Source organism: Tupaia chinensis, unplaced genomic scaffold (genome assembly GCF_000334495.1).
Source record: "Tupaia chinensis unplaced genomic scaffold, TupChi_1.0 Scaffold000054_1, whole genome shotgun sequence".
Lineage (NCBI taxonomy): Eukaryota > Metazoa > Chordata > Mammalia > Scandentia > Tupaiidae > Tupaia > Tupaia belangeri.
In genome coordinates this window covers 5,097,030-5,110,019 of record NW_006159512.1, presented here as the reverse complement: position 1 = coordinate 5,110,019, position 12,990 = coordinate 5,097,030, and the positions used below count along the sequence as shown (strand labels likewise).

The following is a 12,990-nucleotide window of genomic DNA, read 5'->3' as shown; positions in this document are numbered from 1 at the left end:
CTTCCTCAGAATAACAAATGCTTGACAGAGTTGTGGTCACTGTCTTTCAGTTCCAGTGTTACAATGGGGCCCATGGTGTTATGAGTTACGGTGGCTCCAGAAATGGCTTTCAGCTCCCCACTGCTAAGGGGACATGTGATTTGTCATTGCAAATAAAATAGCTTCCTCCTGGTCTCACCTTTCACTTACTCAAGAAATAGTGAGGAGCGACCTCATGTTCACCACTCCCCAGAGGCCCTCCAAGGCTGTCCACTGGGCTGCTCTGCCCTTGGCATGTGCCCACAAGGGCTGGTCTCACTTGGCCAGATAAGAGTGTGTGATCTTGGGAGTCTGAAAGGGAGAGCTCCTTGGCCTCAACTTTTAAGTCTAAGCCTTAACATTTCAGAAGTTACTTCTTCCTCTGGAATGACTTGCTTTTCATTTGTCATTTGTGACTTGAGTGAAAGATGGCCATTAAATCCAGTATATTTCAAAATACCTGACTCATGTTTCCCATAGGGTTAGAGGACACCTGGCCATAGGTGTTAAAGGGAGGAGGGAATCAACAAGCAATAGTCTGCACCCAGAAGTTGTAGCTGCCTCTCTCCTTCCTTCTTATTTCCTTTTTGGACTACGTTCTCTTTGACATGTTTACTGTCATAAAATAAATCAACACAGGAGTTTCAGCTTCTGAGTCAGATTAGATATCAAGTTATCCAGGAAAAATAAAGGATGGTTTTTTCATTTCTAACCTGCCTTTCTGAATCCACTCTACCTGAAATTATACCCACTGTGGACTGCCAGTTAGCAGTGAGGGTGAAAGCTGCTGCCCTGTGAGCAAGGAGAGGAAGGAGGCAGAATTTCAATTTAAGATCTTCCCCATTCACTTAGAGTTAGTGTGTCTGCTGCTAAATCAAGATCTTCCTCATTCACTTAGAGTTAGTGTGTCTGGTGCTAAGGCCTCTTAGTAGACTGCATGTTGCTTAGTTTAGCTAAAAATCAGAGTTTCTTAGTGTTAATTATCTAAATGTTGTGATATGGATAGATGGTCCTTATAAATTGAATTTTATAAATGCTCTCGCATTAAAACATTATACAATTCATTCTCAAAATATAAAATTTTAAAATGAATACCCCCATTTCACTTAATAAATGTACAAAACTTAAATTGTTCATTTAGCATATTTCCATAAATCACTCGTACACAAAGGGAAAAAATACAACAGATGCTATACAAAAATAAGAGCTCCCCATTTGCTGGAACATCTTATCTCTTTTTTTAGATAAACATGTTAATATAAAAAAGTGTCTACTTTGAAAAATTATAAAAACGTCTACAGTATCATAAATGCTCTACATTCTCTAGGAAAACATACCTTTGGAAATAGTACAGCTACTGGGAATTCTGAATGAAATTCAGGTCCTGGGTGTGCCACAGATACATTTCAGTCAGGGTGGCACCAAAACCCTGTGTATCCTCTGTACCACTTTTAGAACTTGTCTACGACATTCACTGAATGAAATCTAATTCTTCCTTCTTCAAATGTCACCATTGAGTTCTGTGGATATCCTTAAGGTTACACTCTATTAAAAAAAAAAAAAAAAAAAAAGGAGGAGGAGGAGGGAAAGGTTTTAGAAAAGGTGAAGAACTCCAGTGCCAACTATGAAATTTCCAACAGCTTTGCACCAGTTAGAAGATGACCTCACTACGGTTTCTGCTACGCTTGACCTAGGACCTGAAGAATTCTCTTGGCTTTCTTTTAGCTAATAATTCACTTATTTCAAAATGTAAGATTTTCCCTATGGCCAAATCTGATAAAGTCCCACTTTCTCACTGTCTTGGGAACATTTTTCATTGACACACTTTTATTTTTTAAAAAGGATATATTTTTTAAAATTATTTGGAACTAGTAAGTAAGACCTCCTCAAAAAGAAAACAACCAGGAACCATGACCATGCACATCAAATGGCAGAGGACATATGAAAACTTCATCATTTGGAAGAGCTGTTAAAGATGCTTCCCTTTGGGAATAAGTTAATAAACTATGTTGCACAATACTTACATGTTTTTCCAAACACATTAAGGGTAAGAAAGAAGAAAGTGCTCTTTTTAAAAATGCAAGACATTTTCTGTGGATTTTTACCAATCCTAATTATCAGCAATTTGTATCATGTGACTTGATAAATACCAACCTGGAAATCTTGGATGAATGTTAGGAAGTAGAAAATAAAACCAAAGGCCACGGTCCATTCACAGATCGCACTCACTACATGATATACATAATCCTAATAACAATAATAAAAAACAGTATTTAGTAAAAATGACTCACATAAGTGCACGCACTAAAGTAATGACTCACAGAAGTGCACACACTGAAATAATGAGACGGTCAGATGAGAGGACAAAGCTGTCTGGCCAGCATTATATCAGGCCTTGAGGTAATAAATTGAGTTGTCGGGAAAATCATGATATATCTTTGCATTAAAAATAAAACAAAACAAAACAAAAACAGGTAAAGGCCAGCAGGTAGTGTAGTACTTAAGGCACTGGGCTCCTACATGGTCAACCACAGTTCGAGTCCCAGACCTGGTGGCTTGAAACTCATGCCGGGTGCATGTGTATGCCCAAAATCCTGAGAGGAGAATGGAGGAAAAGAGATTGTGTCATGACCATCCCATGCATGTGATTTCTTGTTTTCTGTCTCTCTAGTGAGCACATGCTACCTATAGAAAAAAATCTTTTAAAAAATGAAAAGAGAAAGAAAAACATAGAAAAAAATATATCTTGACTTTTCCAAAAAATATATCTTGACTTTTCCAACAACCCAATAGTAATCAGGCCATACAAGAAGGTGCCAGAACACTGCCCAGTAAGAATGCCCTTATTCCCAAAGTTCTGACTTTCACACTTTCTTATTTAAGGCTTAATCTATGGGGCCAGCAGGTAGAATAGTGGCTAAGGAGCTGGACTCCCAAATGGTCAACCACAGTTGGAGTCCCAGACCTGGCAGCTTGAAAATCATCATTGGGTGCATGTGAATGTATGCCCAAAACCCTGAAAAGAGACCGAAAGAGAAGGGATTGCGATGTGACCAACCTTCCATGTGGTGATTTCTCACTTGCCCTCTCAGTGTCTCTCCCTGTCTCTCTCCAGTGAGCACATACACTCTATGGAAATAATCTTAAAAAAAAAAAAAAAAAGACTTAGCCTACATAATTTCAAAAGGCCAAATAAAAGGTTAAGTGGTGGTGCAGTGATAACACAACTGGACCCACATGAGAAAGTCCTGGGTTCGTGTCTAAAATCTCCCTGAGTACTCCAGAGGTTTGTGTGTGTCCCCTTCATCCAGAGCTGAGGTTAGGGGGTGGATTGTGGCATGGAGACCTTGTAGAGAGTGTAACCTCCTTATAGAAAAAACAATAAAAATTGTCTAAACAGAATAAGGAATACAAAATGGCTAAGACAGGTAAGCAAGTGTGGATGTCTTGGTCTCCACTGCTGGGAATCCCAAAGATGAAGGGCAGCTTAACAAGCATCAGGTCAGCAATCATGCGGTTACTTCAGCAAATAAGCATATGCCTCTACGTGAAATTGACCATCCTCACTAGGTCATGTGTTTTCAGTTACTATAGAAAGTGTTAGTGCAGGGACTAGCAGTTAGCATAATAGCTATGTCGCTGGACTCCCATGTAGTTGACTGTGGTTCGTGTCCTGGACCTGGTGGCTTAAAACTCACACCGGGCGCGTGTGTGTGCATGCCCAAGATCCCGAGAGGAGAATGGAGGAAAAGGGATTGCGGTGTGGCCATCCCCCCTGGGGGGGTGATTTCTTGCTTTCTGTCTCTCTGTCTCTGTCTGTCTGTCTGGCGAGCACACATGCCCTATAGCAACTACAACAAAAAACAAAACAAAACAAAAAACCTCTCCAGAAAGTGTTAGTGCAGAAGAATACAGCTGCAAGCGCTAGTGGGGAGACAGCCACTCCCTAATTGCGTGTCTTTCTGGGTGCAGGATGAGAGGATGGAAACCAAGAATGAGGATGGCTTTGATCAGAGGTCCCCAACTCAGTTGCCTCTGGAGACCAGAAAATTAATACAAACACATGAAATGATGCTTGTGAAAAGAGAGGGAGGATGGAGAGCCCACACCTCATCAACTCAATTTCATGTTTACCAAATGGGAAAATAATATCCCATGTTGTTTTTTGTTTGTTTTTAACTTTGTGTTCACTGGAGAGACAGAGAGAAAGTAAGAAAGCAACCCCATATGGGGTGCTCATACCTCAATCTCTTCTCCTCATCTCTCCCTCCTGTCGAGATTTTGGATACACGAACATGCACCTGGTATGTCTCTCAAGTCATCAGGTCTGAGAATCGAACCACACAGCCAGCCATGTGAGATCCAGCTGTCTTAACCACCACACCAGAGGCTGGTCCCAGACTTGCTTTGAAAGAGACCAAAAAAAAGAAGCCTACATTTGTATACAAAAGTATGTGCACATGTGTGTGCACATGTCATCTCCTGATTTTTTTAATACTGGAAACTCATTTAAAAGCACTTTAAAATACTATTCAAGTCAAAAAAGTAAGTCAGCATCTGCCTTTTGCTTATGTGCCAAATTCAGACTGTGTACTACAAGTTTGTCCCCTCTGATTTCAAACAATGGCTTAAGGCCAGCTCCGTAGCCTAGCAATCTAGTAAGCAAGATCCCACTGTCCAATCACAGTGGAATCCTCTGTGAGTCCTGGCCTCACAGCTTGAAAAGCACACCAGGTGTGTGTGTGTATGCATGTTTGCCCCAAATCCTGACTAGAAGCAGAAATGGAGGAGAAGGAATTGCACTGTGACCACGTCCCATTGCGAGGTGCTTTCAACCTCTCTCTCTCAGTGTCTTGGTCTCAGTCTAGCAAGTGGACATGCCCTCTAACAATCAAATAGTGGCTCGGTTTCTTTTCCCCACCTCACTGTCTGCTGCTAATAGGTCCCAAGTGTGAGTATACAAACACGCTGGTTGCAGGTCAGTTCTACAATGGCAGTTGTTTTCTTTGATCCTGTTTTCATCCACGAAGATTTCATTGAAGCATGTCAGACTCTCATAGCTCTCACTCTTTGCTCTGCCCATAGACGTTCACACCCACCACTGTTCTCATCCAGGGTCACGCAGGGGAGAACCTGACCAGCCCATATTATACTACCTGCACCAGGATATCCACTACCCCATATCATCCCTGGACAATAAAGATGTCTTATAAAAATAGGGGGTCTAGACAGTGACAAAGTGGTAAAGTGTCTATGAGGCTGACCCTCCTTGGAAGGTTCCAGGTTTTAGTCCAGAGACCTCCCTGAGTATGCTGGGCATGTGTGTGGCCATGATCCAGGGTGGGCGGAGGCTGGGGGTTGAGACTCTGTTGGAGGGCCAGCCCATGGCCTAATGGTTAAGATAGAGAGATCCTACATGACTGACCATGTGGTTCAAATTCCAGCCCCAGGGGCTTGAAAAAGTCACTGGACACATGCATGCCCAAAATTTCAACAGGATGGAGGAATAGAAGAGAAGGGATTGGGACATGACCATACCCCATTAGGAGCTGCATTCTCTCTCCCTCTTTCTCTCTCTCTCTCAATCTCTCTCTCTCTCTCTCTCTCTCTCTCTTTCTTTAGCAATTACATGTGTCCTCTGGCAATTAAAAAAAATTTTTAAAAAGACCCTCGAGACCAGCAGGTAGCATCGTGGTTAAGGCACTGGACATTCCCACATGGCCAACCACAGTTCAAGTCCCAGACCTAGGGGCTTGCATTCCCGCTTTCTCTCTCTCGCTAAATTAAAATAAATGAATGAATAAATATAATTAAATAAATAATTCTTTAAAAAAATTAAAATACCCTGTTGGGGGCTGTTAAGTCACTTTTGCTTTCTCTCTCATGGAAGAAATCAATAAATTTGAAAAAACAGAAACAATTGTGGGAGGCTTTTTTTTTTTTGCATGACATTTTTGAAAGCGCATTGCCCCAGGAGTCCAACTCTTCCACTACACACGTGGTGATGTAGGCAAAGTTCTCTTCTCTTAGCTGTGTGAAATGAGGCAATGACGGTATAATCTTCACCCTCCCTACCAAGTCCATGCACGTAAATGCATTTCAAAGCCCTGAAGCAGTACTCTAGGAAGCTGGGGCAGTACCTAGCTGATTGCTCTGTTCAGTACATAACTGCAGCCATTGATACTGAGAGCAGAAGGCAATACAGGAGTGGTGTGGTAATTTATGTAATGAAAAGAAAACAAGGTACTTTGCATGCTTTTAACAGAAAATCAGATGTAACAGATGTTTAACAGGACATACTTTGCTGAGCCCTTCCTGGAAGCTGGTTTGTTTGATTTGTGGTGGAAGGTTGCCTCCTAGCGGCTGAAGAGTAAAGTATATCTGGGACTACTCTGCTGTGAGATCTAGCTTTAAGAGTTTCCCCCCATGGGAAGAGGAACTGAAACCCCTTCAACTGGGGACTTCCCCACACCTCAGAGAAAAGCTGCCTTCTGTGTAGCCTACCGACTAATTTGGCCTTTTTTTTTTCCTGGTTTTTGCTATAGGGCACATGAGCTCACCAAAGAGACAGAGAATGAGAGGGAAAGTGAGCAAGCACCCCCAGGAGAGCTGGCCACGCTGCAATCCCTTATCTTTCACTCTTATTCTGGGATTTTGGGTGTGCATGCAGACACACCTGCTGTGATAGTCAAGCTTTCAAGTCCAGGACTCAAAATGCACAGTTGGCCATATGGGATGCAGCACCTTAACCTCCACATCACCTGCTGGCCTTAATTTGGTTATTTTAAAGTTACATTCAAACGAACTTCTGTCTGGATCATTCTCTTCCTCACCAGCATCTTTAACCTCCCTTCTTCTCTGAAGACTTCCATCACATTCCAGAATCTTTCCTTTTGACAAACCTTTCCTCTGACACTTGTGTCCCTGCTAGTCCCCAGTATCATGCTCTCCTCCTGTCACCTCCAGCCCAGAATGGGACTCAGCAGACACTTGATTGTTAAATGAATAAACCATCCCTATTACTATTTCTTTAACCTCTTGCCAATGGCCTCGTACCCCTTTTAAGTATTACTTTTAGCAGTTAATGACTGGCTGTTTGCCCTGCTGACCTCCAGGTTTCCTTGGAGGGCCTCTATTCCACAGCCACCAGTCCCCCCACCATTGCCAGAGTCTTGATTTAGTTAAGGACTCAGTCAACAAGTTTGACTGTACTGACTCCTCTCTTTTACTCCTCCTTTGCTAGAGACATCCCTACACCTGACCTTGAAAAAACAATCTGCCGTTCTCTCTTCCTGCAGCATCACTCATTCTCTTTTATGGCATCTAAAAGAATCGGTTTTCCAAGTATCTATTTGCATGGATCAATCTCAATTCCAAACAGTTAGTTCCATGTGTTCTGATGTTTGTCTGGAAACCATTCTACCCTATGCTCTGATGGCTCTCAATCCCACCAGAAATCTAGTCCCACATTTCTAAATGGACATTTCATCTTAATGTCTCATGATGGCCTCAGAGTTGCTGAAACCAAACTTGCCCACTTCTGCCTATGAAATCACTTATCATCATCAGAGATCTGATCTCTGTTCATGGGAACAAATTCTTTGATTCACCCAAGATAAACAGTTGGGAGTTGAGACTGGATAGTGATATTGTGGTACTGCAATGCTCTGTGAGGCTGACACATGTGGAAAGGTTCCCTGTTGAAGACTGGAAACCTCCCTGAGCAGGCTGGGCATGTGCAGGTGCTCATAATCCAGGATGGACTAAAACTGGGGGTGGATCATGATGTGGAGAGCTGTCTTCTTCTGTGTCTATTGGAAGAAATAAGTAAATACTTTTTTTTTTAAGTTGGATGTCATCTCTGACTCATTGTGCACCTTCATTAGTCACTTATGAGATCCTATCAAATAGTTTTTCCCATCGGTTTCTTTCTCTTTTAGTTTTTTAAATTAGGGGGTGTGAGCTCACTCAAGAGAGAGAAATGGAGAGAGAGGAAAAGTGAGAAATCACTCTCCAGGAGGATGGCCATGCAGCAGTTCCTTCTCCATTCTCCTCTTGGAATTTTGAGTATGTAGGTACACATGCCCAGCATGTATTTCAAGCTGCTGGGTCTGGGACTATGAATTATGCTGTCAGCCATGTGGGATCCAGCCGCCTTAACCTCCATGCCACCTGCTGGCCCTTCCCATTAGTTTCTACTTACTCTTGTTATGATCTGCAATTGCAGCTAGTAGGACTGCCTTCTTCTTGCCTTCCTAATGCCAAGCTTGCTCTTCAACCCATCCCAGGTGTTGCTTGCGCTTAACACTCATCCAATAATACTCTTCAATTTACTTTCCATGCAAAAGTCTTCAAAGGCCTACTCTGCTCACCTAAATCAAGGCCAAGCTTCTAGGCCAGCCTCTGAAAGCATTGACCTGCGACTACATGTATTTCTCACTCTACCCTAAAATGAACTATCCTTCCATTCAAAAGCTCACTTCGAGAGCTGGTCTTGTCTACTCTGCTCAATATTCCACATGTCCTCTGGGCACCACATACCTTCATTCACACTATCCCCCACCCTTAAATGTCCAACATTTTGCACTAAGCATGAATGGTTAAGGCGTTTAAGAAAGAAATTGGCGGATAATGGGGGGGGGAGGGTGGTCAGCAGATGGTGTAGTGGTTACATCATCGAACTCCCACATGGCTGACAGCAGTTCAAGTCCCCAGACCCAGTGGCTTGAAAATCACATCAGGCACATGTGAATGCGTGCCCAAAATCCTAAGAGGAGAATGGAGGAGAAGGAATTCCAGCATGGCCATTCCCCATGTGTGTGTGTGGGGGGGGGGTGTAATTTCTCACTTTCCCTTCCACTGTCTCCCTCCCTCTCCCCCCGCCCCATGAGCGCACATGCCCTAAGGCAAAATCCCCTTTAAAAAAAAAAAAAAAAAGAAGAAGAAGAAAACAAAACAAAAAGAAAAGAAATTAGAGTTTCAAAATTTTGAAAATAATCCCAGGAACCATTTGGGATTATCCTGATAGTTAAATGTTAAGGAAAAATTATGGGAGGCCATGACTTTGCACCAAACTCCTGCACTAGATTCCAATAGACTAGACCAAACCAAAATGTCATCAAACTGAAACTATAAGGAAGAAACAGAGCCATCTTCTTGAAATCAGGAGATTCCAGTCTACCTGAGTCAGTGTTAGAATTTCCTGTTGGGAGAAGTTCTGGCTTGCTTTCTTAACCCTTACATAAAAGTAACCTCAAGTAACCTGATATTAACCAATCAGCCTTTTCCCTACTGTTCTGTTTCCTTGTTCTTTGGGAACTTTAGTTCTATTTTATAGAATGAAGGTTGCCTCAATTCATGAATCAAAAAGTCAATCACTACGTTTATTTTAATTTTGTCTTTTTTTTCCTATTGCCAAAGGATGAGTATGTTACCAAAAAGACAGAGAGAGAGAAAGCACCCCCCCAATGGGGTATGGTCATGTTGTTATCCTTTCTCCTCCACTTCTCCATCCTGACAAAACTTGGGGCACTCAGCCACACATACAGGGCATGTTTTTCAAGCCACGGAGGCCAGGATTCAAACTACAGTCAGCCATGTAGAATCTGGCTCCCAAAGCACAGTGTTCAAACACTGCTACAGGCTGATCTCTTAATTTTGACTTTGGACACTTAATTACTGCCATTAATTGACAGTAAGTTGAGTACATAACATATTTATTGTACATTTTGCAACTGCTAAGAAATGACAGTGGTCCTTCCTAGACTTCACCCAGCCACAGTCTTATATAACCAGGTTCAACAGTCATATTGCGAACTTAAACGTTACCTTTTCTTTTGGATTCCACTCCAACTTGGTAATAGAAATTAGTGAAGCACAGGCAATCACTAAAAAAAGGAAACTGTCAAGGAAACAACAGAAGAAAACAGGTCCTTGAACTTTAGGACTAGATTATTTCACTAATAATAGCATTGGTACACAGAGTTGTGATGTGAATACCAACATTTGTATACTCATCAGTTAAATTAGCTTCTTATAATCTCAACCTTAAGTTCAATTATGACAGCAGCTAAGTTATAACATGGAAATACAGTCTATCCTTAATAATACATTTTCTGCTTGAAAATCACATCAGGCACATGTGTGTGCATGCCTAGGATCCTGAAGAGATGAACAAATGGAATAAAAAGGATTGTGGCATGACCAGTCACCACCACTACGGGGTGTTCTTTTCCCTCTCTCTTTCTCTCTCGTGAGTTCATATGCCCTCTGGAAAATTTTAACCTGCAGCTACATTCTGCTCTACCCCGAATGTTTCTGGGTGTTCCCATTTTAGCTAGCTGTTTGAACTTGGTCAAAATGGCTGACGCAAGTCCAAATGGGGTTTCTTTTGAGTGCTTGCTACTAAATAAACAACTACTTCTTTCTTGGCTGTTTCCATACCACGGTGGTTAAGTGCTATGTAGAGGGAGCCAGATCCCACATGACCAATGGTCGTTCAAAACCTGGCTTCAGTGGCTTGAAAAACATACCAGGTGCATATGTGGGCATGCCCCAAATCTTGACAGGGCAGTAAAATAGAAGAAAGGTGGTGTGGAGGTTAAGGTAGCTAGATCCCACATGGAGAATTTAATGCTAAGTGAAGCAAGTCAGGCTATGAAAGAGAGGCATTGTATGTCCCCATTCAATATATACGCAATGTCTGCACTTCATGGCAGAAACTAAAAGATTGGAGACATAAAAGCATGGAGAGCAACTGTGGATACTAGAGACAGTGTGGGAAGAGGGTTAGAAATGGAGGAAAGGAAGGGAATCAAGAGTAAAAGGAAGAGGGAACCAGCAGTTAGCGTAATGGCTATGTCGCTGGACTCCCACGTAGTTGACCGCGGTTCGGGTCCCGGACCCGGTGGCTTAAAACTCACACCGGGTGCATGTGCGTGCGTGCCCAAGATCCCGAGAGGAGAATGGAGGAGAAGGGATTGCGGCGTGACCATCCCCCCTGGGGGGTGATTTCTCGCTTTCTGTCTCTATGTCTCTCTCTCTCTGTCTGGCGAGCACACACGCCCTACAGTGAAAATCTCTCCCCATAAAAAAAGAGTAAAAGGAAGAGAATCAAGGGGGAAAAGAAAGAAGAAAAACATTTAAGAGACACAAAAATTGAAAATTATCTGTTGATGATAATGTTTATAATAATATCTTTGAGTAGATAAATATACAGTGTATTTCTGCTAGGAAAATTCATTTTGCATGCTGTAATGATATACAGTGATTGAAAAAATTTTTTAAACCTAGACTTTTATTAGGCAATTAAGAAAAAATAGTGCCCTTCCCCTATACTCAAAATGTTTACAAATCAAAAATATTTACCTACAGAAGACTTTAGAGAGTAATGACCAACTCCCTTAGGCCAGTCTAATAGTACTAGAGGCTGAGGCATCTGCCTGCCTTCTAGGACACTGCTGCCTGCACTAAAGTGGTAACAATCATTTTGATTGAACTTAGAAGGCAAAAGAGAGGGGAGCTCTCCTCTTGGATGGAGTCGAGTTTTGCAAGCTGATGGCTTTAGACGTGAAGTCTCAAGCAAAGCATTATAAAACACTGGACTTCCTTGGAGGGGGAAAGTTTGCCATGGTTTATAAGGCCAGAGACAAGAACATCAACCAAATTGTTACTATTAAGAAAATAAAACTTGGGACCAACAGATGGCATAATGGTTACATCTCTGGACTCCCACATAGTCAATTGCTATTTGAGTGTCAGACCCGTGGCTTGAAACTCAGACCAGGGGTGTGTGTGTGTGTGTGTGTGTGTGTGTGTGTGTGTGCACAAAATCACACAGACATAAGTGCCAAAATCCCAAGAAGAGAATTGGAGGAGAAGGGACTGTGGCATGGCCATCTCCCCTGGGGGGTGATTTTTCACTTTCTGTCCCTCTGTCTCTGTCTCTCTGGAGAGCATGTGTGTCTATAGCAAAAACAAAAACAAAAACAAACAAAAAAAACTCTCTATAAAAATAAATAAATACAAAGAAAATAAAACTTAGGCATATATCTGAAGCAAAAGATGATATAAATAGAACAGTCTTAAGAAAGATGAGATTACTACAGGAGCTAAGTCATCCAAATATAATTGTTCTCCTTGATGCTTTTGGACATAAATCTAATATTAGCCTTGTCTTTGATTTTATGGACACGAACTAGAGGCATAATAAGGGATAATAGCCTTATGCTGACACCATCACACATCAAAGCCTGCATGCCGATGACTCTTCAAGGGTTACATCAACAGTAGATTCTACATAGGGATTTGAAACCAAACAACTGGTTGCTTGATGAAAATGGAGTTCTAAAACTGGTAGATTTTGGCCTGGTCAAATCACTCAGAAGCCCTGATAGAGCTTATATGCATCAGGTTGTAACCAGGTGGTATCAGGCCCCTGAGTTACTGTCTGGAGCTAGGAGTATGGTGTGGATGTAGACATGTGGGCGGTTGGCTATATACTAGCAGATTTGTTTCTGGAGGTTCCTTTTTTGCCAGAAGATTCAGACATCAATCAATTAACAAAAATTTTTGAAACTTTGGGCACACCAACTGAGGAATAGTGGCCTGCCATGTGTAGTAATCTTCCAGATTATGTGACATTTAAGAGTTTTCCTGGAATCCCATTGCAACACAACTTCATTGCAGCTGGAGATGACTTGCTAGATCTCATACAAGGTTTATGCTTATTTAATCTATGCACTCGAATTATGGCCACACAGGCATTAAAAACTAAGTATTTCAGTAACTGGCCAGGGCCAACATCTGGAAAGATCCAACTGCCCAGTAGAAACCTTAAAGGAGCAGTCAAATCCAGGTGTAACAACCAAATAGAAAAAAAACAGAGACCTTAGAACAAGGAAGATTGCCCAAGAAACTAATTTTTTAGTTGCAGAGAACACTGGATAGTTACTACTGAAGGAAATGGTCAAA

General features: G+C 41.9%; 1 protein-coding gene and 1 pseudogene across 3 annotated transcripts in view; one reads left to right on the top strand and one right to left on the bottom strand.

Moving 5' to 3' along the window:
* The window catches only part of DRAM1 (DNA damage regulated autophagy modulator 1), a 67,948-nt gene that overhangs the window by 16,845 nt on the left and 38,113 nt on the right, over positions 1-12,990 (bottom strand). For 2 of the 3 annotated variants that reach the window (XM_006141394.3, XM_027775725.1), the window contains 3 exons: positions 9,847-9,905; positions 2,173-2,265; positions 896-1,563 (listed from right to left, as the gene is read on the bottom strand). In XM_006141394.3, the coding sequence (XP_006141456.1) occupies positions 1,519-1,563; positions 2,173-2,265; positions 9,847-9,905 (197 nt within the window). In that variant the 3' untranslated portion in view covers positions 896-1,518. Of the gene's footprint in view, positions 1-895; positions 1,564-2,172; positions 2,266-9,846; positions 9,906-12,990 lie in introns of those variants that run through there. The other variant, XM_027775724.1, reaches the window with a different exon arrangement.
* On the top strand, positions 11,575-12,946 carry LOC102487472 (cyclin-dependent kinase 7-like; annotated as a pseudogene).